At 41.1% G+C, this 26,183-nt stretch overlaps 2 protein-coding genes across 3 annotated transcripts in view; one reads left to right on the top strand and one right to left on the bottom strand.

Annotated features, from left to right (window-relative positions):
- APBB1IP (amyloid beta precursor protein binding family B member 1 interacting protein) overlaps nt 1-14,915 on the top strand; it is a 102,909-nt gene extending 87,994 nt beyond the window's left edge. For both annotated transcript variants that reach the window (XM_079907674.1, XM_079907675.1), the window contains exons 11-14: nt 1,285-1,383; nt 1,968-2,082; nt 12,540-12,643; nt 14,156-14,915. In XM_079907674.1, coding sequence (XP_079763800.1) covers nt 1,285-1,383; nt 1,968-2,082; nt 12,540-12,643; nt 14,156-14,665 — 828 coding nt within the window. In that variant the 3' untranslated portion in view covers nt 14,666-14,915. The remainder of the gene's footprint in view (nt 1-1,284; nt 1,384-1,967; nt 2,083-12,539; nt 12,644-14,155) is intronic.
- A 1,669-nt stretch (nt 14,916-16,584) lies between these two features.
- Nucleotides 16,585-26,183, bottom strand: part of LOC307178994 (protein adenylyltransferase SelO-like) — a 28,613-nt gene continuing 19,014 nt past the window's right edge. Inside the window, 4 exon segments of the mRNA XM_079907696.1 lie at nt 16,585-17,456; nt 20,423-20,502; nt 23,591-23,634; nt 24,674-24,753. Of these exon segments, the coding sequence (XP_079763822.1) occupies nt 17,334-17,456; nt 20,423-20,502; nt 23,591-23,634; nt 24,674-24,753 (327 nt within the window). The 3' untranslated portion in view covers nt 16,585-17,333.

The following is a 26,183-nucleotide window of genomic DNA, read 5'->3' as shown; positions in this document are numbered from 1 at the left end:
CTAGGCAGCTCATCTTAGAATCATAAAACCTGAGGATCACGAGAGACCTTCAGGGTCACCTGATGCTTAATTCTTCTGTATACAGTCTTAGTACACATATGACATAAGGAAGTTGGTGAGACGCACCCCACTAATGTTGGAGAAAATGAACCAAAGTCTACACTTTGATCTCCTGATCATAGGAGGAGCCATAGTTAGAACTCAAGGTCAAGATTTCTTGCCTCTCTTTTGTGCTCAACAACCATTATGCTTAAGGGAATGACTACATTTTAGTCTATTTAGATGAAGTATATACTTAAGAAATTGTTGATTGTGCTGTTTAAGTGGATCCCTCTACCTAGACAGTTGCTTTCATTGCCAGCACAATACAGTTTAAGTCTGCTCCTGGGAACCTGGCTTTCCCATGACATGACATGCACCAAAAAACAAACCGAAGAAATTTTAATATATCAAGCCAAAGGCAACAAGATCAACTTCTAAAATTCATCCAGAAACAAAACAAAACAACAGCTGCTTTCTAAGAACTATAGGCATCAAATTGCTGGAGAGACCCATGTTTTGCCCCTCTTACAAGACAGTCAGAACAGGAATGCCATTGGAAGTTAGGGAGCTGTTTCTGGTGCTGAAAGACAAGGATGTTCCGTATGACCAAGGACCCGTGACTCTCCTTCCCCTTCGTGCCTGCCCATCACTGTTCTCTTTGATCAGGAGCTCCTGGAAGGCCTGGATGACCCCCTAGTGCAGCACCTAGCTCGTTGCCACTTAAGATTAGACAGAAATATTCCTTCTCTGCGCCATCCATCTGGAGGCCAAAATGGCCCATTTGGGTAAGAGATGACAGAAGACGGGGTGAAACCCTGAATCCCTGGTAGCAGAAGTAACCCTAGGACTGATGGGGAGTCACAAAAGCATTAATCCCTTGACATAAGAATTACATCAGGTAAGTTCCTTTATCTGATAAATGGAGAAATGATTTGGACTTCTTGTAGGGCTAGAAACGTGATAAATGTGAAGGCTTTCAAGCATTCAAGAAGCAGGAATGAAAATGATTATTGATAATATAGTAAAAAATGCTTGTGATAAATCATGTCGCTGCTTTCTGAAATTCTTTCCAAATTTAGCTTCTGTAAAAAAATATACTCCTGTTCCTAATTCTAAAATTGCTACCGGTAATTTTGGCCACCTTCTCAGGAAATCTCATACACTGTGAGAATTTTTAAATGTTTTTGAAAGGTGCTAATAAGTGAAGAGTTTATAAACGGTCTTTGAAATGGCTTTTTCTAGCATCCCCAAATTCAGAAGGAGTCCCAGTATATCAAGTATCTCTGCTGTGATGACGCAAGAATGCTAAATCAGTGGGTTACGGGAATCAGGATCGCCAAGGTGAGAGAGCGTTCGGACTCACCCTATCTTTGCTAACCAGCCTCCTGACCTGGGTCCAGGCTTTGTGCTACTGAGAAACAGCTGATCCATTCTTACTGAGTCAGTGCCATTAAGGGGTCAATGCCATAGATATTACCTTATTTGCCCATTGGTTTTTTTAAGTAAATGAGAGTGGTTGATACATGGACCTCTCCCATGACCTGGGAGTCAGGGATTTACTTTCCCGTGAGACATCTCAGCTATTGATGTATGGAGAGCTTTGCAAGTGTCGTGTGTAATTAAGAAACACGAGATACAATCTGCAGTAGAATTACATAAAGATATATGTCATCACAGTGCGTGGCTAAAGCTCTCCTCTAATGGGGAGGTGAAGGTATTACCTGACTCTGCTAATCTGGAAAATTATTTAACATATGAAAACATGATTTGTGGATTTTTTTCATTGAAGTACTAAAAAAAATCAACTAAAAAAAATCTCAGGAAAGGAATAAAAAGAGTAGTGATGAAGTCCTTTTTTCCCTGAATTTGCAGTTGAGTGCAGAATTCAGGATTACTCTCTTGCTTCTTTTGTGTTCTCTCCTTAGTATGGAAAGACGCTCTATGATAGCTATCAGCGTGCCATGGCCAGGGCAGGGCTTGCCTCTCGGTGGACCAACCTGGGCACTGTCAACGCAGCCCCACCAGCCCCGTCTTCTACAGGTACCTTGCAGAGAAGAGAGTCTGACACCTGTTCAAAGCTCAGAGGTCGTGTTCAAACTTATCTAATGTATTTCATAGAAACAGAACTTTGTAGACACTGCACAGAATACGTTCCCTCCTGATGGTCAAATTTAAGATCCCCCCCCCCCTCACACACACTTGTATCTATTTCTTTATAAGTGACCTTTAGCAAAGCTCTGACCCTTTTTTCATGATATGCCTGTGGACAAGATGGTGATCACCAGCTTAGGATGAGCTTGTAGGGAGCTGTGTCTCATCACAGTATAGATGTGATGTTTGTCCGAGGCTCCATTAGTGCCCAGCAGGCTGCTTGCACCAACAGTGAGATCATTCCTTGGTGTTTTGCCTCAATAACATCATGGCTAGAGCCCCGTACCCAATTCTGGACATTACATTTTTTTTGTTGTTTTTTTTGCGGTACGCGGGCCTCTCACTGTTGTGGCCTCTCCCATTGCGGAGCACAGGCTCCAGACGTGCACGCTCAGCGGCCGTGGCTCACGGGCACAGCCGCTTCGCCACATGTGGGATCTTCCCGGACCGGGGCACGAACCCGTGTCCCCTGCATTGGCAAGCGGACTCTCAACCACTGCGCCACCAGGGAAGCCCTGGACATCACATTTTAATGGTAATATAACAGCTACTGGTTTATATTTTTAAGAAGGAGGGCAAGACATTGAGGGATGGAGTGGGTACTATGCATTGCTTTATATACACATTATTTCTTGTCCTTACAACCACCCTGCAAGGTATACATTATTATCCTCACTCCACAGTTGAGAGAACTGAAGCTTGGAGAAGTTGGTATGTAGTACTTCTCAGTGGTTGAGCTGTGATTCAAACACATTGTCTTTATGATACATAATGGTTGGAAGAACTTGAACCATTGTGGCCAGTGATTTCATCAATTGTACCTCTTAATGAAACCCCAATAAAAACTCTAGACACCAAGGCTTGGGGGAGCTTCCTGGTTGGTGAACATTCAAGGAACCAGGTGGGTTACATGCCTTGACTCCACAGAGAAGGGGGTCCACGTCCAGGACCCACCCAGACCTCGCCCTGTGGGCGTCCGTTATACTAAAACTGTAATGGGTGAGTATAGAGCTTTCCTGAGTTCTACAAGTCATTGTGTTGAATTATTGAACCTGAGGGGTCGTGGGAACCTCTCAGTTTATAAAGGGCTGGTCAGAAGTGGTGGTCGGCTGGCATTGAAGTGGAGGCAGCCTTGTGAAGGTTGTACCTTACACCTGTAGAGTCTGGTGCCAACTCCAGGAGGTGTCAACTGAATTACAGTCTACCCACTTGGGTGGAAACAGAACCCACATCTTGCCAGGACCTTAGCTCTACCAGTTATGTGTGTGTGTCAGAGGTCATTGGGGATTTGGGGGTGCTGTGAGATGCTATTTTGATAGGGCACCACTGAGCCCACGTCCAGACACAGGCATCCCTCCCATGAAGTTCCCAAGAGAAAGATATAGACACAGGAACCATGGCAAATTAGAATTCCATGTTTGATCAGCTGAGCTAGTGTTCATAACTTCCAATTCAAGGCTACCTGTTAGAACAAGCTAGAGCATGTGGTTTAAACTCAAAGCTTGAAGTGGGCATCTCTCTCGCCTAAGTTTCAGCCCTAGCCAGAGGCAACTATAACACCAGGGATTTAAAGAAAAAGAGGAAGAAAAGGGAGCGAGAGAAGAGGGAGGGGAAAAGGAAGGAAGGAAGGAAGCAGAATGACTGGGCTGGCTCTCAACCCACAGGACTCTGCCCACCGTTAACCTAGTATATAGGAAATCTGGAGGTTGAGAAAAGGAGAGAGGGAGTGAGGCTTCCCCAGCGTGGGGAGAGGGATTGGGACATCCTTTCTTCCTAGAGGGCTCGGCATACGGTAGACACTGAGTCCATCACAGATCTGTCGACATCAACCACAACCGGGCCCTTAATACTGCCTGTGGCTCTTACTGTGTTTCTCTAGACCAATGGTTCTCGACCGAGGGAGATTTGGACCCCCAGGGAAGACTTGGCAATGTCTGAAAACATGTTTGGTTGTCATGCTTTGGGGGGTGCTTGTGTCATCTAATGGGTAGAGGCTAGGGACGCTGCCTGTCCTGCAATGCACAGGACAGCCCTGAACAACAAAGAATTTGCCAGTCCCAGATGTCAGTAATGTTGAGAAGACCTATCCCAGTCAGTGTAATCTCCTAGCTTCTCTAATTGTTTCAGACATTCTTCACTCTCCTCAGATTTCCAATCTCCAGCCCCTTTACTCTCAGCAAAAAAAAAAAGAACCATCAACTTTCCACCACCAAACCCAGTAACTTACCTGCATCTACACCCATCCTAGCCCATGTCTATTGTGTTACCTCCTAACAAGGGCCGATTCTTCCATGCATGCTCTCGTCCCCTATTCTTGCCCCAACTGGAGTCCTGCAGCGCAACTCTGATGCTGCCCCTGGAGTTAGCTCAGACCCCACAAGGGCACAGTACTAATAAGGCTGCCCTTCCTTCAGATGCCAGCCACACTTCAGGGGTCCCCAGGCCACCCAAACTTTTGACCTACCGGCCACAAATCTGGGGGTTTCCCAGAACCCCCTTAGGTTCAACAGTTCAACTCACAAAACTTGGGAGAGTGCTATCCTTATTGTTACAATGTTATTATAAAGTATACACTGGGACTTCCCTGGTGGCGCAGTGGTTAAGAATCCGCCTGCCAATGCAGGGCACACGGGTTCGGTGGGGAACCTCTGGTACGGGAGGATCCCACATGCCGTGGAGCAGCTAAGGCTGTGTGCCACAACTACTGAGCCCGCCTACTGCAATTACTGAAACCCGCTCACCTAGAAGCCCATGCTCCACAACAAGAGAAGCCACCACAGTGAGAAGCCCATGCATCACAATGAAGAGTAGCCCCCGCTCACTGCAGCTAGACCACACGCAGCAATGAAGACCCAACGCAACCAAACAATAAAGAAAGAAAGAAACATTTTTAAAAATTAAAAAAGTAAGTAAAGGATACACATCAGGACCAGCCAAACGAAAGACGAATAAGGTGAGGTCTAGGAGGGTCCCAGATGAAGAGCTGTGTCCTCTGGAATCAGGGTGCATCACCCTTCCAGCACATGGATGTATTCACCACCAGGAAAGCACCACTGTCCAGATTTTTTATTGGGATTTCACTTCATCGACATGATTGATCAAATCATTGACCACGTGACTGAACTCAATTTCTAGCCCCCGTTCTCTACTCTGCCGATGTCAGGCTGGCCCAAAGCCTCAACCCTCTAATCAGTCGGTTGGTCTTCTGGTGACCAGCACCCATCCTGATCCACCTTGTTTGCATAAACTCAGATGTGTTCCTAGGGGCTGAATAACAGAGACACTCTGATAGCTTGGAAAATACCAAGTTCTGTGCCAGGAACCCAGGACAAAGACCAGAGAGATGCATGGTTATGCCATTCTCTTCTACTTTCTCTTCTGCTCTACTGTTTTCTTCTCATCAATATTGCACCCTTCTTCAAAGAAACAGAATCAAATTTAAAACCCTCCTACAACTCCAAATCCCCCTCCAGCTAGTGCCCCATCTGACAAGCAACTATTCTAAAAGGTGGACCATATTTGCTGTCTCCATTTTTCTACTTCCTTTTCACTCTTCAACCCATTTCAGTCAGGCTTCTTTCTGCCTCTGCTACCTGGTGGAAAATGCTCTTGCTAATCTCACCAGCGGCCTCTGTGTTGCTAAATCAAACTACTGTAAACCCCTCTTTTTAGTCCACCTTTCAGCAACCCCAACACAACTGACCACTCCTCCTTGAACCAGTCTCCTGTCTCGGCTTTCCAGATATCACACACTCCAAGTCCCCCACCCCGCCCCCCAACTTCTCTGACCACTCTTTTTTAACCTCCTATAGTAACTCTTCTTCTACCCCACCTTAAACTACCCAAGACCCATCAATCCTAACCCTATCCTCATTTTACACTATCTCCCTAAGTGATCTAATCCACCCCCAGCACTGTGTATGAGCTGACCACCTATAGCTATGTAAATCCAATCCAGGCTTCTCTGTTGACCTTCAAACCTATTTATCCAACTGTCTGCTCATTGGCTTCACGTGGATCCTTCCCAGACACCTCAAACTCAACATTTGCAAAACTGAGCTCATCCTCTTACCCTCCAGACTTGCCCCCCCATTGTTGTTCTCTGTTTCCATAAATAACATCATCATCTGCCCAATTGCTCCTGCAGAAAACATGCAAGAAAACTCACCTCTAAATCCAGTCACTTCTAAATCCTGCTGACTCTACCTTCTGAATATTGGGCAAATCTGTCCATGCCTGTTTGTCTCCATTGCCATCAAATCCTAGCCACCATGTTCATTTGGCCCCGTGGGGTGGTGCTTCAGCCCTTCAGATGCTTTCCACTGCTCTCAGATTAAATCCCCAGTCCTTAGCAAGGCCACCAAAACCTGCATGAAATGAGCCTCGCCCATCTCACCTGCCTCTTTCCCCACCCCTGTCTTCCTGTTCCTGCCACAGAGCCCATCTGCTTTTCCCACTTTTTCAAAGCCCCAAGCACCATCCTTTTTCAAGGACTTCTCAGATGCTCTTCCTCTGTTTATGATGCTCTTTGTTTGTTTTGTTTTTTTTTTTCTTTTCGGTACGCGGGCCTCTCACTGTTGTGGCCTCTCACTGTTATGGCCTCTTCCGTTGCGGAGCACAGGCTCCGGACGCGCAGGCTCAGCGGCCATGGCTCACGGGCCCAGCCGCTCCGCAGCATGTGGGATCTTCCCGGACCGGGGCACGAACCCGTTTCTCTTGCATCGGCAGGCGGACTCTCAACCACTGCGCCACCAGGGAAGCCCTATGATGCTCTTTGATTTCATGTGGCTAATTCCTGCCCAGCCTCAGCTCTCAAATGAATTGTCCTTGGTAGGCCAGTCATAATTAATAATCTGTGTGATTATTAGTTTAGTATCTGTTCCCTCCTCCAGGCACTGAAGGAAATCATAAGGTCAGGGACTGTTTCTGTCTGGTACATCATAGTTTTCCCAGCACGGACCGCAGTGCTGGGCAGATAACAGGCGCTCGGCTAGAATTCGAAGATGGTTGGGACGACAAATGGAAAAATGAATTAATACCTGGTAGGGTTTCTCTGAGGGTGAAGTAATGTGAACAGCCTTAATACTAAATGCAAAATGCATGTTCATTCCGTTTCTCCTAAATGAATTGCTTAAATCCAATTTTTGAAGAACACCATTGCAGCAGTCAGATGAGATGTCCATTGATCAAAAAGGAGGATCTTTCCCACGATGGAATATCTGTTAGTAGATAGTAAATTAACCCATCTTGGTTGTGCTGTAGAGTCTTATTTATCAAAATTAAGCCCTGCAGCCCTACAGAGGACAAATGTGCTGAGATGTTAAAATAAACCATACTGAGAGCATCCCTGCTTATTAGTAAATGCTTCCATTTGAGCATCTAAGGGGAAAAACGTCCTCAATTTAAACTTTCAGTTTATGCCTTAGAATGTATTGCCATGAGCACCTGCTGGGTGGGATTTTAAGCTCTAAAGTATATTAGTGACCAGCTCGGAAGGAACTGAAGATGATGAGCTTAGAAGGAAGGGAAGCCACTTTCAAATAGAACGTGAAGTTCATTCTTCTCAGTTACACACATACGTACACGATGACCGTGATCACATCTTAGCAACAAAGACCCGCTTGAAATGACGCCATCTTTTAAAATTCAGTTCTTCTCGTATATTATTATCCAAGCCTCTCTCTTCGCCTAAACTCATCACACAAAATCACTAGGGCTCCTTGGAAGGTGTTTAAAGGACCCATGTCCATCCAGGAGCCCGGGACAAATCAAACCATATGTTCCTTGCAACAGCCCTCTTCCCTCCGCCGCCAAAATTAAGGTAAATGTCAAGAATAGTGTTGAAAAAACAAATGTTCCTTGGGATCAGAGGAGTTACTGGCTAATGGGCTCACTTGAACCTCGGGCTCTTTGGGGCACTAGTCAGGGAGCCTCCTTCATCACCCCAACAACTGTTTTCTGAGTCATTGGCTTGCAGAGTGGGGGTCACCCACAGAGGACAGATTTCCTGGACCTTGGACCCACGAGAGACAGATCAGAACAAGAACTGCAGCCGGGGAGACCTTGCACGGGCACTAACTCTCCCTGGGCAGGACCTGCTATAAAACCATCTGATAGAGCCTGGAGACAGTCAACCCCAGGCCCCGTCAGTCTGATGCCTCCTCCGCTTCAACTTTTCACCTGGAATCCCTTTCCTCTCCTGCCCTCTCCCTCTTCACGTGGTTGGCCCAGAGTCCTGGAGAGGCAGGGCCAAGTGGTGCAGGGTCACTGGCTGGGAGTCAAACCGCAGACGATTTGTGTGCCTCTGCTGTGATTACCCAATTGAAAATCCCAAGGCATCGTTCTACATCCAGAGTGTTTAGCAACAAGTAATGTATTCTCGATAAATGGCAGGGTTTTTTCTTTTATATTAGGAAACAGCCGTGGAGGCTTTTTTTTAGTACTTATTAAATGATTTTATGACTTTAGCCACTATTTTTCATCAGGACTCTTTCGTGGCAATTGGCAGAAATCCAACTCAATCTAGTTTAAGCAACAAGAACCAAGGGGGAGAGATTTATTATGGCACAAAACTAGGAAATCCAGAGGTAGGCTGCTTTCAGGCACAGCGGGATCCAGGGGGTTAAGCGAAGTCATCAAGATACTGTTTCTTTCTTGGGCAGTGTCCCCATGAGGTGGCAAGGACTGCCACTGGCTCTCTAGGCTAACATTTTTCACACAGCTGGAAATCTTAGTACAAAGAGAAAGCCCCGCTTCTGAAAACACCCTGGAAGGGCTCCATTGCATGCTTATACCTAAATCACGTAGCCGCACTGAAGAGGATGCCAGTACAAGTGGTAGGATCGGCCCTTTACAAACCACATGGGTGAAGAAGGGGATGAGGGATCTGTCCCCTCCTGGGAATGCACTTGAGTTCTGTAAAACATATGTTTAATAAACGTCCCACCCCTAATTCCTTTGAGGTCTGCCAGAGAGACGTGGCAGCAGGAGGAGTGGTGTTGCTACTTGACAGCTGGGACGTTACTACTGTGACCCCAGGACAACCTAGATCTGAAATCGGTGGCACCTACAGGATATACGAGTTATGTGGGTACCCATGGGTTGTCTCAGGATGGGGCAGAGAACCCACAGAAAAGATTAGACTTCTTGGTAAAGGGAGGACAGCAGCTTGGAGCATCTGAGAGATTGCTATAGACGTGACTTCTTTTGTTCCCACAGACTGGCAAAGACCTAGACATCCTGGTTACATAGCAATGTGCACTATGTTGTTGAGAAATCAGACTGTGTGTGTTTGGGCAAAAGAAGCAAAATATATATATATATTGATAATTTGTGCCCTTTAAAGGAATTTCCCCTAACTGTCTTCAGTATTCAGCTTTGGTTTCTGTTTATACAAAGGTGTTTCCATTACCTGTAAAGAAAGATTTTGAATATGCATACAAAGAGGGAAGAGGGGAAAGAGAAGAGACCAAAGGAAATGAGGAGATTAAGCACTTTGGAATCTAAGGGGTTTAAATTTCTCAGGGGTGGCATGGGATGGGACACAAAGCCTTATGAAAAACTCTTAAATTTAAACATCCTAAGACCTTAAGAAGTTTAAACCTGTTACTTTCCGCCCTCCAGAGCAAAGATGTGGCTAATCAGAGAGAGACATTAAATAGTCATAGAGATAATCTTGTGTTTACGTGGCACAGGGTGTTAAGTTCTGACAGCACCGAGCAGATGTGCTGAGGAGGGCAGCTCTGAACAAGGACATGGCTGCTCTTGCTGAATGAGGAGCGTGCATTTTAGAGCAACAAACCTTACAGCAGAACAAGTTGGTATAGCCTGTTCCAGCCTTTTGATTGTATAAATGGACATGAACAGATTTTTATTCTGAAATAATTTCAAACTGACAGAAAAGTTGCAAGAATAATGCAAAGAATTTCCATAGACTCTTGACCCAGAGCACCGATACTGAGTATTTGTCACATTTGCTGTATCATCCCCCTCTCCCTATCCCACCCCCCATATGTTGTCCCTAGACCTTTTTTTTTTGGAGCCTCTTGAGAGTAGATTGACTATATTGTGTCCCTTTGTCCCTTAAATCTTCCCTTTGTATTTCCTAAAACCACAAAAAAAGGCTATTCCCTTACTAACCACAGTACAGTTATCAAATTCAGGAAATTTAACATTTCATGTTGATAGAGTATATTTATGTAAACCGCAGCCCATATCCCAGTTTTGCCAGTCGTCGCAATGATGCCTTTACAGCAATGCTCTTTCCTGGCACTGGTGCCGTCCAGATTTGGAGTTTGCATTTAGGCATCATCCCCTTTCCTCTGGAACATTTCCTCAGCCTTTCTTTGTCTATCAAGACATTAACATTTTTTAAAGAATACAGGCCATTTATTTTATAGAATGTCCCTCAGTTTGGATGTGTCTGATATTTCCTCGTAATTCATCTCAGGTAATGTGTTTGGGGCAGGACTAAGCTGCCGTGTCCTTCTCGGCGTATCCTAGTCGGAGGCGTATGGTGTCTGTTGCCCCTCATTGGAAACATTCATTCTGACCACTTGGCGAACGTGCTGTCAGATTTCTCTCCTGTGCAGTTATTTCATATTGTACTTAATAATTCGTACAGAGATACTTTGAGATAGTGAAAGTTTCTGATTCCTCATCAGACCTTCCCTTCTTCCCTGTCTCCTGAAGTACTTAATGACCTTCTCTGAGTTGTTGCATAGAGTTTTGGGTTTTTCAAAATATTTGGAAAATATTTAGAGAAGCAAGCACACAGTCATTTCATAAATATTTGGCAGAACAGCTGGTACTGAGTAGAGCTAAGGCAACCTCGGAATCCCTCAGGGAGGAGACCTCAGGTCGGGGTCTGGGAGGCAGTTCAATCATGGGAGGAGCAGGCTCAGGGTGTGGAGAGCTGGCTGTCCTCCCCCCGGGATGCCCTCTCCGGAGCCAGAGACATCAACACACAGCTGCTTCTCTGACTCTCAAAACTGTGAAACCTCAGCTAGGCACACTTTTGTGCAAAAGGACAAATAAAAAGGCAGGAGGGCTTCCCTGGTGGCGCAGTGGTTGAGAGTCCGCCTGCCGATGCAGGGGACACGGGTTCGTGCCCTGGTCCGGGAGGATCCCACATGCCGCGGAGCGGCTGGGCCCGTGAGCCATGGCTGCTGAGCCTGCGTGTCCGGAGCCTGTGCTCCGCAACGGGAGAGGCCACAACAGTGAGAGGCCTGCGTACCACAAAAAAAAAAAAAAAAAAAAGGCAGGAAAAGAAGCACATATCAGGACTGCCTGGGGAAAAAAAAATCTAATTTCAGGATATAGTGGGGGTTTGTATATTTTGCCCAATCCCCTCTGTCCACCTTTTTTTTAAAAAAATAAATTTATTTATTTTTGGCTGCATTGGGTCTTCGTTGCTGCGCGTGGGCTTTCTCCAGTTGCGGCGAGTGGGGGCTACTCTTCATTGCAGTGCGCAGGCTTCTCATTGCGGTGGCTTCTCTTGTTGCGGAGCACGGGCTCTAGGCGCACGGCCTTCAGTAGTTGTGGCTCTCGGGCTCTAGAGCGCAGGCTCAGTAGTTGTGGCACATGGGTTTAGTTGCTCCGCGGCATGTAGGATCTTCCTGGACCAGGGCTCAAACTCTTGTCCCCTGCATTGGCAGGTGGATTCCTGACCACTGTGCCACTGGGGAAGTCCTGGCTACTGTTCTTGTGCTCAAAGTATTTTTTGTTGAGGATAACGTTCAAAAGTTGTTCCTGTACATAGCATGGTATGAACCCAGATACATCCATTTCAGAAAAATCTTCAACAATTCTTTTAAAAAGGAGGTTTTCAAGGTTCATTTTCCAGTCACGAAAAAGTTTTTAAAAGCAGAACATACTGTTCTCTAGAACCCCAGTTAATCCAGATTTTGTTGCTTGTATAAAGTATTCATTTCCCTGAATGTTTTGCTGAATTTCATGAAGTATTGTCGTAGAACCTCAGGTTTTTTCAAAAGCCCTGTGTACCTGTGAATCCTTTTGCTTTGGAGACATAAAACTGCTTTGTCTTTTCAGGTTAACTCTGAAGGATGTTGAAAATACTTTGCCCACTCTTTTTTTATTGAAGTATAGTTGATTTACAATATTGTATTAGTTTCAGGTGTACAGCAAAGGGATTCAGGGTGAGTTTTTTTTTGGATTATTTTCCAGTATACGTTATTACAAGACATTGAGTATAGTTCCCTGTGTTACACAGTAACTCCTTGTTGCTCACCTGTTTTATATACAGTAGTTTGTACCTGTTAATCCCATACTCCTAATTTTCCCTCCCACCTTTGCCCACTCTTCTTGTCTCTCTTCCTCCCCTTTAGGAGTTAAAACAGGCACCACCCAGGCCAATGGTCAGATCCCCCAGGCAGCACATTCTATGAGTACTGTTCTCGGAGAAGCCCAGAGACATGTTGAAACAACTAAGGTAAGACCCACTTCTATCAGACTGTCACCTGTAAGCCCATATTCTAAACCATTAGCAGTATTCTAATTGTTCTTTTAAAAAGAGAGAATAGAGTTCCAACAATTCAAAAGTCACTGTAATTTCATTTAGATAATTGCTTCTTTTATATATATATATATATATATTTATCTTAAAGTTACATAGGCTAGGATGGAAAATTAAAACCAACTATCACAGCTTCGGGAAAATGTAAGAATTTTCTTTAATGCTGAGGATTGGTAACTATTTTTAGTTTAGCTACATTTATTTTGACTGAAGCAATTTTGTTTGTTTGTTTGTTTAGTCAAGTGGTTTTAGCACTCTCTGAAAGTGGCATCTGCATTTTAAGCCCTTGGGATTTTTACTTATTTTTTCTGAATAAATTAGAGCAACATGTTAGTCAGAAGCCCTTTGTTAAATGCTATCTGGACCCCAAACCAGATTAGAAGAGTACTGACAGGGTCCCACTATAAAATATTCATTATTGTATTTTTCTGTTAACGTTCTACATATGTCCTCAGGGTGACAGAGAAGAAAACGCATTTTAAAATAATTTCCAAATTGGTGTAACATTCTCCGTAACTTTTTTTTTTTTAGTAGAGGAGATTAATGAAGATTCATTTAAATCTATCTAAAAATTATAGCCAAAAGTTATAATTTAGTTATTAGTCCAATTGGTAACGACTTAATTGACTATACAAGTTCCACTGAATATTTCCCATGTATGATTCAAACCAGTCTTAAATGTGTTTCAGTAGTTTTCCACCTCATTCTCCCCTTTCATTTTGTCCATCAGCCAGTGGTGGGAACAGTTAAATCCTGTATTTATCGAGCTTCTTATAATTTTTGAAAACCACAATAGACCATTAAAAGGTGTGTTTCTCTAATATTCTTGTTAGCTTCTCAAATCTGACAATCTCATCTTGCAGTGTACTTTCAGCGATTATTATTTTCATGGTTTTTGTAATGCCAACTGAAGAAAAACATTTTTAAATGCTGAAAGCAATAAAAGGATCCCATAATAGAAATCACTTAACTATGCGTGAACACTAATTCCCAAACTGCCTGTTCAGAATTTAAAAAAAAATACATCACCGGTTAATTTCTTATCATGCTAAGCAGTTGAACTAAATAAAATAAATTCAATCATAAGGGCACTTTGTTAGGGGAAAAAAAAATTTCTAATCTCCAGTGGCAAGAGGTTATTAGGCAAAGAAAGAAATAAAATGAAAGCCTGATAAAATGTAAATTGCAATGATAATTATCACTAAAACAGAGGGATTCAGTTCAGCTGCCTGAAACTCCTGGGGGAAGTTGCATTATATAAATATGAGGTGAGCTAGCTCAGGAACAACCTGGAGTCTCAGGACTGAGGGACTGAGCCTCCCCCTCGGGGGCAGACGCTTCCTAAATCCGGAGACTCACCTGTCCGGGAACTGTCATGTCCACGTGGCCATGTGGTCAAGAATAAATGCTGTTGTCGCTTTGTTGAAGGACAAGAAGTCCGGCCTCGGCAGCCACGACGCCGGAGCGCCCAGGGCCCAGACCCTTCCCATGTCCAGCCTGCCTCCGCCCCCTCCCGTGCGACGGTCCTCGGAAGTCGGCTGCGGCAGCCCAGGGACGCCGCCCAAGGTCAAGGGCACGGCCGCCGGCTTCCCAGCGCCGCCCCACGACCTCCTGCCGCCGCCTCCGCCGCCGCCACCCCTGGAGGACGACGAGCTCCCTCCGCCGCCCCCCGACTTTAGCGACGCGCCCCCGGACTTCGTGCCTCCTCCACCGCCGCCGTCGTTTGCGGGCGACGCGGGGTCTTCGCTGCCGCCGCCCCCGCCCCCGCCCGCCCTCGTCCCCGAAGCCGCGAAGCCAACCCCCGTGGTGGCCAAAAGGCCGCCAGCTCCCCCCAAGAGGCAGGCGAACCCGGGACCACCGGGCGGAGGAGGCGGGGAGCAGGATTTCATGTCGGATCTCATGAAAGCTTTGCAAAAGAAGAGAAGCAACATGTCCTAAGGGAAGCCTAGAAGTATCTTTGGGTGATGGGTGTAATCATTGCTAACCTCAATTGCATTTTTGCTACTTTGTTTCGGTGACATCTTGTTCATTTTAGATACAATATTGAAGTATTCAGACTAGAAATGCAAATAGGAAACGTCTCCCTGTTTCTCAAGTACATTCATAATCCTTAACCTAACACAGAATTTAGAATATCTGCCTGAATGTACATATCTTTCCTGTGTATTTCCACTTCAATGGATTTTATCTTCCCTTCCAAGTTAAGTAAAATGATGTTTTATGTTCATTTATTTTATTATGTTATGAAGCATCAAATTAATAAAAGTTTAAATTTTTTTCCTTAAGATGGTATTTCTAGAAATATCAGTATAAATCTAGTGCAATATCAATTCTATTTTATAATATACTTGACCTTTTAAAAATCCTAGGCCTTCTAAAGTCTTGTTGATCTTCGACATATTTTCCATCTCCATCTCAGTGACCTCCAGAACTTTCAGGAAAATCGAAAGAAGAAAAAGAAAAAACCAGGAGAGGTAGAGTGAATTTAGTTTTTTTGAGACTCATTGCTTGATTCATTGGAGTCTTGGACATACCCTAGTTTGGTTTTGGTTTTCTAATGGTTGAATAACATAGTAATTGGGGGAAAAAAATAGTTTTTTAGATAGTTTTTGGATTCTGTTATTATAATGCTATAAGTTGCTATAAATAAAAATTTAGAGACAGGAAAAGGCAATCAAATTATATTCTTCAACCAGGAGTGTTTTCCCTCAGATAAATTTAATGCTTAATTTTAACAACCAGTTTATCTTAAGTTCCTATTACCCTTATCTTCTCTTTCTAATTGGCTTCTGAGAGTCCTTTTAGATTTTCTTAGTTTTATTTCCATGGTTCTGTTTTTTTTTTTAATGTAAAACACCTCAAAATCTTCTTAAAGTGGGTAGAAAATAATAGCTAACGTGTTGGACTTCCCGGGCGGTCCAGTGATTAAGACTCCGCGCTTCCAGTGCAAGGGGCACGGGTTGGGGAACTAAGATCCCACATGCTGGGCGGCACGGCCAAAAATAATCATAATAACTAATGTGTTATTTTCTACTTAAGGAAGATAATTAATCTTATGTTTTAATATTTGGAAAAAAGTGAGCTCTAAATTGACATTTAAAACAACAATGAAAAAGCAAATTCACATTTTAAAACCAAAATATTTAGTAATTAAAACTGGTAAGGTGCACTAAATTTTTCCTAAGCACTGGGGCCCATCACTATGGAAAAGGAGGGCTCAGAGAGTAGGACCTAGGGGACTGGGGAAGGGAAAGAGAGAGATGTGGTTGTTATGGGCTTCACAGATGACCCCCAAAACCATCAATTCAAACATATTCCTAACTTAACAGAGAAGAAATGAGGCCTGAAGATGTGCTTAACCTACATCTCACAGAACTGGGTCACCGCCTGAGTCTCCTAACTTCTATCCATACTGTACATTTACTTTATGGGGAAAAATGATAAAAATTCAAACATTAAAACGTTTGTGAGTTTTAGCATTAGATAATATATATTTTAGAAAAACTATGGAAAAGAATTAACTGATTTTGTGGTCAAAATATTGATATAATTTTGGTGGACCGAAAGGTTGAATGCACTGTCTCTCTCCATCCCTGCGCCTTTATTACAGGATATAAAAGAAAACATTAGGAAATAGATGGTCCAGATGGTCCTTGCTTTACAGAGTTCAACATGCACGAGTTTCAATTACCACAATTTAGTTAAATAACACTAGTCCCCAACATGGTTCACATTTGCTGCCATGCTATTTTAACTAGTAATTAGTTTTAACTAGTAGTTAGTAATTATGCAAAGTACAAACATTGCTATTAGCTCTTCAACCCACAAATCACTACATAAATAACAGATACATATCATGAACAGTGACCAGTCACATCCCTTCTTTCAACACCATTAGGGATTGATCAATTGATCACTGCATATTTGTTATTCAGTTTATGCACAGACAGAAAAGTGTCTTAAGGTGATATGGTATTGTATGTATGTGTCTTAAGTTATTAACGTTTAGAGATACAGAAATATTCATAGATTAAATGAAACTATGTCTGGGAATGTCTTTAAAATACTTGGGGATATATAAATTATACTTCAATTAAAACAATAACTAGGAACAAGGGGGAGGTGTGTAGGGGTGTACATGAAGCAAGATTATCATGCATTGATACTTAGTAAGCTGGTTGAATGGTAAATCAGGTTCATTAAACTATTCTTTTATTTTGGTAAATGAAAATTACTATAACAGACAAAAAAGCTTGAGGAGTACAATTAAATTATATTCTTATTTGATGTGCCCCAAATTGCTGGGTACATGGTATTAGATGAAAACTTACAAATTCATTAAAAGATTGTTATAAGATTTTTTAGTTATTGAGAATAACTCAGGTAGTTATTATTCATTAAATTGATTGATTAAAACAAAAATGACCACAAACGTGTTCCAGAGAATAGGTCCACTTTATTTGGTTAAAAAATGTTTTTATATATAACCATTATTATGAAATGCAGGATTGTCAAGAAAATGTAGGTGGTCATTAAGAATTTGTCAAATTGATTATTCTATGCTGGGTTCGGTGATAGAAGTATCCCTTAATTGATTTTCCCCAAATTAAGATGAGCAGCTAACCCTGAGATCTTTGGCCCAGGAAGGAGTAGGTGAGGAATAGCCTGCTGTCTCAGCTGCAGAATGCTTCTGGAAAGGACGGCGAAGAACTTGCTGGAGGAGATGGACCTGGTAAACAATTTAAAGTAGATAAATATAGATTCTCTTAATCAGGACCCTTATTAATTTTCTACATTTCTGAAACGACAAGGTAAATTTTAAATGTGCATGAAAATGTTTAAACATTTTATGTTTCATTAAAACTTCAACTATAGCTGTTACTTAAAATTTCTATTATTCCAGAGAAAGCTCCTTAAGTAGTAGTTTTTCGCTGAAACAGGACAGTGAATATGTACATCATCACAAAGAATACATATATTTCCTGATCATTTCTAAATTCCTTCACAGCATTAAGAGAATTATAATTTTCTAAAATATTTATAAAAATAAAAGGATGTCAATGATTTACACTCTTTCCAAATCAAGGGCATGGATTCCAACTCATACTGCTTCATTTGCAATTTTGTCCCACGGTATAAACTGAGGGATCAACAAACACACCTCTTTCAGCAATAATTCTAGGATCAAAATGTATATTCTCATCCAGTTATAAAAATAATTAAGTCGTGGGGATGTAATGTACAGCATGGTGACTATAGTTAATAATACTGTTTGTGTATTTGAAAGTTGCTAAGAGAATAGATCTCAAAAGTTCTCATCACAAGAAAAAAAAATTGTAGCTGTGTATGATGACATGTTAACTAGACTCATTGTGGTGAGCATTTCACAAGATATACAAATATCAAATCATTATGTTGTAGACCTGAAATTAACAAAATGTTATATTTCAACTATACCTCCATTTAAAAAGTAAATATAATAAATATTATACCTATCTAATCTTACCTACTAGTTTAAAAGCTCCCCGAATAGATTTTTATACTTCTCCACAGCAACTCGCAGAGGGTGAATTCTCAAGAAATGTTTGACGCAGGAATGTAAACACAAGGTGTATGTGTAAAGAGTTATAGGTCTAAAAGTTTAACAAGATCTTTTTCTTTTCCTGCATGAGAATTTAACCCTTAGTTACTAACTTTCTGGATCTGTTCCCCTGGTAACCTGATAAGGTGGTATATGTATGTCCACTGTATCACCATACAACACGGCTTATGACTGACAAATAGCATTTGTCCTGGGAGAACTGTAAACACCTGATAGAATGTGTTGGACTTTCTTTGGTGTAGGGACTCACGGTATAAGGCAGGTCTATTGTGGGGATGTTGGAAACTATGCCCCTGGAGCTGTTAGAAGAGATACTGGTTTCTGTAGAACATGCAGCTTTTCAGCCAGGGCTGCCCCTGCATCTTCCCAGTGTGGATCGTGTCCCCCTGCACCTGAGCTTTACCGCTGTACCTCCCTGCCTGCGTGGATGCTTCAACAACTCCTGCAAAGGAGGAACCTAATGGTGCCCTGCTGGTAAGCTATGTTTCTGTCCTGTATCTTTCTGAATTAAGGGGGGCCAAAAGCAGCCTGTAATAGTCTTATGAATCTGAACGTTTACTTGGACCTAGGAAGACACCTCCCCACCCAAGGTGGGCACGGCATCCTTACTCAAATATAATTTTGAGGGAAGGGAGAAAACAGGGAGGGAACAAAAGAGAGGGAAGGAAGGTGAAACAAGGTAACAAAAACATCTTATTAAACACTGTTTAGTTTCCCCAGCTTAGACTAATTTATCTAAAGATAAATACTGAGTTAGCTTCCTTCTCTTTGTTTTTCCTTAATACCCTAAAAAGATTACACTTAAAAATATTTTATTTTCTAAAATGAAAACCTAGATTTGTCAGGCTAATTAAACTACTGAAATGTAAAGTTAATGCAAGTTCCAAATTAGAAATAGCAAGAACAGTTTCTCTGTCGTGCCCACTCTGATCAGTTGGTAGTGACTACACAGCATGCTGTGATGAGAAGGATCCCAAGGCTGTGACCCATTTGAGAGAGAAAGGGGGCCGCGATCGTTAATAATGTCTGTTCCAGTGCAGGACAAAAGAGTGACAGCAAGAGTGCTGGGGGCTATTCCTCTTCTAAGAAATACACTGTGTGCAATGCATTTTTAAACAATTAACGAGGAAATATTTGAGGCATAGAAGAAGGTATGCAGAATAATATGACAAATACCTGTGTATCCTCCACTCAGCTTCAGAAATAAAATGCTTCCAATATGGCTGAAGCCTTGAATATCCTTCCCTAACTCGAATTTCTTCCTTCCTGCAAATCAATCACTGTCCAAAGATGCTATCATCTTTATTCAGTTTGTTACTTTTATTATATATGCATATATCCCTAAAGACATGATTTTACATGTTTAGATTAAATTGGGGTGGTAACACATTGTATGTATTCCTTTGCCACTTGCTTGTTTTGCCAAACATTATATGTGAGATTCATACAAGCTGATGTGTATAGATCCAGTGCATTCATCTTCCCGGATGTCAAGATTTCAGTTCATAGACCCAGGTTGCTAGTGCCATAGATGCCTGGTAGATGCAAAAGCTAATTCCCTCTGGAGATATGCACCCTCAAATCGGCGTCACTGGATTTCTGAGGTTGAAATCCAAAATCCCTAAATATAAACAATGACTAGCAGAACCAGACCCTCAGAAGTTCAAATAATGTAGATATGATATCAAATGAATATTTAAAACTTTAAACACATTAAAGAATAAATTTTGAAATACGAGAAAATGATTCACTGATTAAAGAGAGACCAGGTAGTGAGAAGCTGGGAAGCTGGTGCTGGCAAAGGTATGGTTTAGCATATCTGCAAACAAAATCAGGGTGTTTAAAGTATGATACATTTTTTTGTGGTACGCGGGCCTCTCACTGCTGTGGCCTCTCCCGCTGCGGAGCACAGCCTCCGGACGCGCAGGCCCAGCGGCCACGGCTCACGGGCCCAGCCACTCCGCGGCACACGGGATCTTCCCGGACCGGGGCTCGGCAGGTGGACTCTCAACCACTGCACCACCAGGGAAGCCCGTAAAGTATGATACATTTTAAATTAATAAAAATAAGCCCAGAAGAGTCAACCAACTTACCTCTGAAAAATCGTTCCTTTCTGCTTTTTGCACTGCGGATTCCACCATCCAGTTCTTCAGCACGTATCTAGGATTAACAGCTTAAACAAGAGGGGAAAGTTCATCATGGAACAATAATTACTAAGTCGACACAGGCCGTGTGAAATTACCACTGAAATGACATAACCTTTAAGAACTTTGCCAGGAGGCTCAAATGAGAAGAATGATTAGCGTCAGTCATTCTGATTGTTGATAAACAATATACAGTATTTATCACCTTATGGTACAGGAAAAACGGTTTTTTCGCATCATGAGCAATATTATGTTTTATTTTTCTTTTCAGTGTTTCATCATTAATTTGGTTTTCACCATATTCAGTTCACTAAGCATTTTATAAAGCTGGGAGAAAGTAGAAGATTCATCCTGTAGCCCAAATGAAGGGAGGAAAAAGTTGCTGCTTTTAACATCTTCAAACACAGAATTCAGGTCTGACTCAGTAGGACTGCTTAATGCTGTCGTTGCCAAGAGCAAATAGGAAAGGTTACATGCAGGCAAAACTCTTTGTAAATTTATATTTTTTATAGTAACCATGCATTTTTTCATACTAAAAAGTATTATAGGGACTTCCCCGGTGGCACAATGGATAAGAATCCGCCTGCCAATGCAGAGGACATGGGTTCAATGCCTGGTCTGGGAAGATCCCACATGCCGCAGAGCAACCAAGCCCATGCGCCACAACTACTGAGCCTGCGCTCTAGAGCCTGCGAGCCACAACTACTGAGCCCATGTGCCACAACTACTGAAGCCCGCATGCCTAGAGCCCGTGCTCTGCAACGAGAGAAGCCACCGCAAGAAGAAGCCCACGCACTGCAACAAAGAGTAGCCCCTGCTCACCACAACTAGAGAAAGCCTGTGCACAGCAACGAAAAACCAACACAGCCAAAAATAAATAAAATTAAATCTTAAAAAAAAAAGTATTATAATAATGGCACATTCCAGAAATTATGTCTTTATTTGAGATGAGACTTTTCCAAGATAATAGGTGGAAAGGAGGGATGTTTATCCTCACTGGCCTGAAAGAAATTCCGAGAGGACTCCAGAAATCACTGTTTTGTGATTCTCAACAACATTTTTCTGAGTTACTTGAATGGAGGGAACATACAAATTCCACTTCGACTTGGTTTTAAAGAGCTGCCAAGACATGACAGATGATCTAAAATACAAGTGCCCTGTGACCCAGTAATTCTACTGCTCTAGGAGTATAGTCTATGGGAACAAATTTAAACATTAGAAAGCATTATTTATATTAAGGAAAACTAGAAACAACTTAAATGCCTATTAATAGGGGACTGGTTAAGTGAAACATTACATACTCTTTCAAAGATATATTATGCAGTCATTAAAAATGTTACATTATAAAGAATGAAGTAGTCAGGGGAAATGTTTATTTTCAGTGAAAAATGAAGGATCTAAAATTATACCATAATATGATTACGACTACATTTTCTCCTAATCAATACACACAGAAAAAGAGAGACTAGAAGTGTCAATAAACACATGGAAAAGTGAATAGCAACTGTGGTTGAGTGATGGGAATCCTTTTATTCTTTCTACAAGTTTGCATCTTCCAAATTGTAAAGAATTCATGCAGAACTCTTTTAAAATGAACACACATATACACATATACAGAATAAATATATATAATCCTTAGGAAAACTGACATGCAAGGGAAATTGTGGAAGCAGTCGACTTAGGCAGAGGGAGAGTGGAGTCACCCAATTAAAAGTTTAACAAACTTCACCAACACTTTATAGAAACCTGGCAACGAAATACTGTTAAAATATGCTGGGACTTGTAGCTGCAAGCAGAAGTACTTTGGATCAATTATGTGTTGATATATACAAACTACCTGAAATCAGAAAATTGTAGATCTGTTCATAGGATTCTTTGAGGTTATCTAATTCTGTACATTTTTTTTATCTCGTCTGGAACTTTTTCCCATTGCTCATTGTGGAAATTAATTTTTCCTTTCCTTGAGAGTACACTGTTCAGCATGTATTATTTCTCTAAAATAATTCAAAGCTTCAGCCTTGAATTCACTAAATGTCTTTCATCTTACCATCTCATCCATCCTGTCATAACCAAACAAATCCAAATCCTAAAGACAGCCACGACATTTTCTTCTCTCAATTTCTTTTTTCTCTTAATTGCTGATATAGTCCATACTGAGCTGGCCTATAAATTCTGTATGATTGCACCCATGAACATAAGTGGCTGGCAGCTAAATCCATGCTAAGCCCCAAAGACTGATGACTCACTTCCTTGTAAAAACTCAGCTTGCTTTTATTTCTACAATAGTGTCCTGAGTCAAGAAGCAGTCTCATCCTCTAACTTAACATGGAATATTAGCATCATTCTTATTTCATCAAATGATCAGCCGCCCTGATGACACACACTAGCTCTCCACACCAGTCCTAAGTAAGGTAAGAGTACTCCAGGACTTGAGTACTTCTGTCTTAACTTCTTTGATCTTCTTAGAACCCATGTTGCAAAAAGGACTAACTTCCTTTTTTCTTCTTCTCCAAGCCAAGTGTAAAGTCACATGGTAAACTGAAAGCAGTATATAAAGGTGATTTATTTTTAGCACTACCATTTACTAGGTGTATATTATGGCCCAGGCACTGTAACAAGATAACTTACATATATTATTGCTCATCGTTACAACATCCCTGCAAAATATGCCCATTTTATAATAGCTAAGGGCCTTGAAAATTGGAAAGTTTAATATCTTTCATATTATACAGCAAAAAAGTGGCAAGATGAGGTTCATCTGTCAGATTCCAAAACTCACGTTCTTTCCACCATAAACCACACCACCTTCCTTGTCTCTCCACCATCTTTTAAGGCCATATTATTTTAACATCAATATGCAAACTTATTGAAAGCAGTGCTATCATAATCAAGTTAAAAGTCATCTGAAATTAGAAAGGCTCATATATGACACTTCAACTAAAATACACTCATCTAGAGTTTTTGTAGTTAAAAACAAAACAACAAATCCAATTCCCTCAAGTAATTACTTCCAGTTTTCCAGATTTTGAAAACTGGGAGTAATTACTTCCAGTAATTACTTCCTGTTGCTTTTATGTAATAATCCTTCAAGCTGAAAAAATCAAAAGGATTACCTACTTGTCATTCTTTTTCTTCTTTCAGAATCTGAATCATTCATGTTACTAAAAATGAACAGAACAAAGAACAGAATTAATCACTGTCTCCCCAAATCATACCGTTTTTCCAAAAGGGTGAGAATTATTTCACAAGACAAATATTGAAAAAAAAATTTTAAATCACATTGAATCAGTGTCTGAAAGGAAGACAGAAAATCCTGTTTGATTAAACAATATATAAAATACTACCTTATTTCGTTATTTTAGATAATACCAAATTTTTTATTTTTACCAATTAAAAAAATACTTTTGTCTAAAAAAATATCTAAACTTGGGCTTCCCTGGTGGCGCAGTGGTTGAGAGTCCGCCTGCCGATGCAGGGGACACGGGTTCGTGCCCTGGTCCGGGAGGATCCCACATGCCGCAGAGCGGCTGGGCCCATGAGCCGTGGCCGCTGAGCCTGCGCGTCCAGAGCCTGTGCTCCGCAACGGGAGAGGCCACAACAGTGAGATGCCCGCGTACAGGGGAAAAAAAAAAAAAAATCGAAACTCTCTGGCACCTCTCTTTCCTTATCTTAAAACATAGTTTTCTGAAAATAATTTAACTTGTTCTTCATTACTCAGGGTCATCTTTATGAATAGCCCTCAGCTGCCATTAAACTGTGACAGGCTATTTGCTCCTGTGCGTCCTGTGGTTGTCCTGGCTCTCCCTTCAGCCACCACTACCTACAATTTCTTTACTCTTTCACGTTTGTTGCTTCCGATTCATTGTGACAGTTAACGACGCAAAGTAACTTCTGACGATTGTATGAGATGTGACAATTTATAGACACTGGATGAAAGCCTGGGGAGCTGTCTCTCCAGAGCTTCAAGGCTTGGGAGACTTGGGCTCAGGACACAGGGGAATGGCATTATCAAAGCTGAGGTGAACAGAAGGGTGCTCTCTGCGTGGGTGAGATGTTACCAGACACTCCTCAGCCAGAGCAGACTTCCCGGGAATAAAAAGGAAATGTTGAAAAATGGAAAGGAAGTGAGGAATCTGATGGGTTGACGATGCTAAAGTAATATATTACATGCTTTCTCAAGAAGTGATTAGGTTACCTTACCTCTTCAGTCTCAAAAGGTACTGGGACACCCAGGCAGGAAAGAGTTTGTGCTTTGAGATCATTTTCAGTGCCCAGAATTGCTAGAAGAAAATACAGTAATAGACTGCTTATTAATATTTGTTCATTTTATTTTAACTTCATGTCCCTTAAATTATGTATTTAACAATAATTTATAACATCCAGATTTCTCTTAAGGTTCTCTATTTCAAGTAGAAGTAGTACTAAAAAGGAATAATGTTTTCCTTTTCTTTATATAACTTTCAACTCAAATTCTAATTCATGGAGATACATGTAATGGCATGATTTAAGAGAAATAAAAAATATACATAGTTCTTATAAATAGACATTACATGTGAATACTTACATTATCAAAACCCTTCCTTTAAATAGGGAAAACTCACGTAATATATAATTTACTTAAAAAATTTAATTTGTAACTGTTTTATTTAGTTATCTATTAATTCATTTAACGTATATTTATGGAATGTCAACTGTGTGCTAGGAACTATGTTAGTTGGGAAGGAAAAAAAAATTAATAAGACATAATTACTGCTTTTAAAAAGGAAAGTGTGTAAACAAATAAGTCAATGCCATTTTAGAAGTGTTATAGAAATATACATAAAGGCTAAGGGAACACGAATAAGCTATTAGCTCTAGTTAAGAATTAGGGAGTTAAAAGGTCTGAAATTCAGAAGACACAGAAATTAACTATTAAAATGATTAAAAGTGTAATGATCTCTCTCAAATTTTCCCAACACTCAGTAATTTAAATATTAATATCTGTCAAGAACTCGTTCAAATCACTTTAACATTACTTTGTCTCAGTTAATGTTAAATGTTAAATCTCACATTAAATGATAATTAGTTCTGACAGTTCATTAATAATTTTTAAATTATATCAGAGATGCTTATTGGTTAACATTTTGCTGGATTTCTTGCTGAATAGGTAGACATTCTTTTATTCAAATCACTCCTAAAAATGTAATTTATGGCAATTACATACCTGTGAGAACTATACACAAATAGTTTTTATATATAAATAATTTTTTTTAGTTAACACAGAAGTCATGAAATATAATGAAGAAATTGAAATTTTAAAAAATATGCCTAGATTTTCATCTGAAAAATAATAAAAACAATGCAATATAAAAGACTTACACCTTATAAACAGAGCTATGTTTCTAAAAATCTATAATAAGTGGGAGTCTTCTGGTTAATACCCATATTATTCCATAAATGTAGCAGATTAGTATTGAAAAAACAAGGCAACACCTTTCTTAAAACTGAATTAAGAAGAACCATTTTGGTAACAGCTTGGCAGTTTCTTAAAAAATTAAACATAAATTTGCTAAACAATCCAGCAATTCCACTCCTAGTATCTACCCAAGAGAAATGAAAATATGTTCACACAAAAACCGGTACATGAACGTTCATAGTAGTATTTATTCGCAATAGCCAAAAAGTGGGAATGACCCAAATGTCTGTCAACTAGTAACTGGATAAACAAAAT

The sequence above is a fragment of the Stenella coeruleoalba genome (genome assembly GCF_951394435.1).
Source record: "Stenella coeruleoalba genome assembly, chromosome: 2".
Lineage (NCBI taxonomy): Eukaryota > Metazoa > Chordata > Mammalia > Artiodactyla > Delphinidae > Stenella > Stenella coeruleoalba.
The sequence above is the reverse complement of the archived record's forward strand: the minus strand, read 5'-3'. Positions and strand labels throughout refer to the sequence as shown.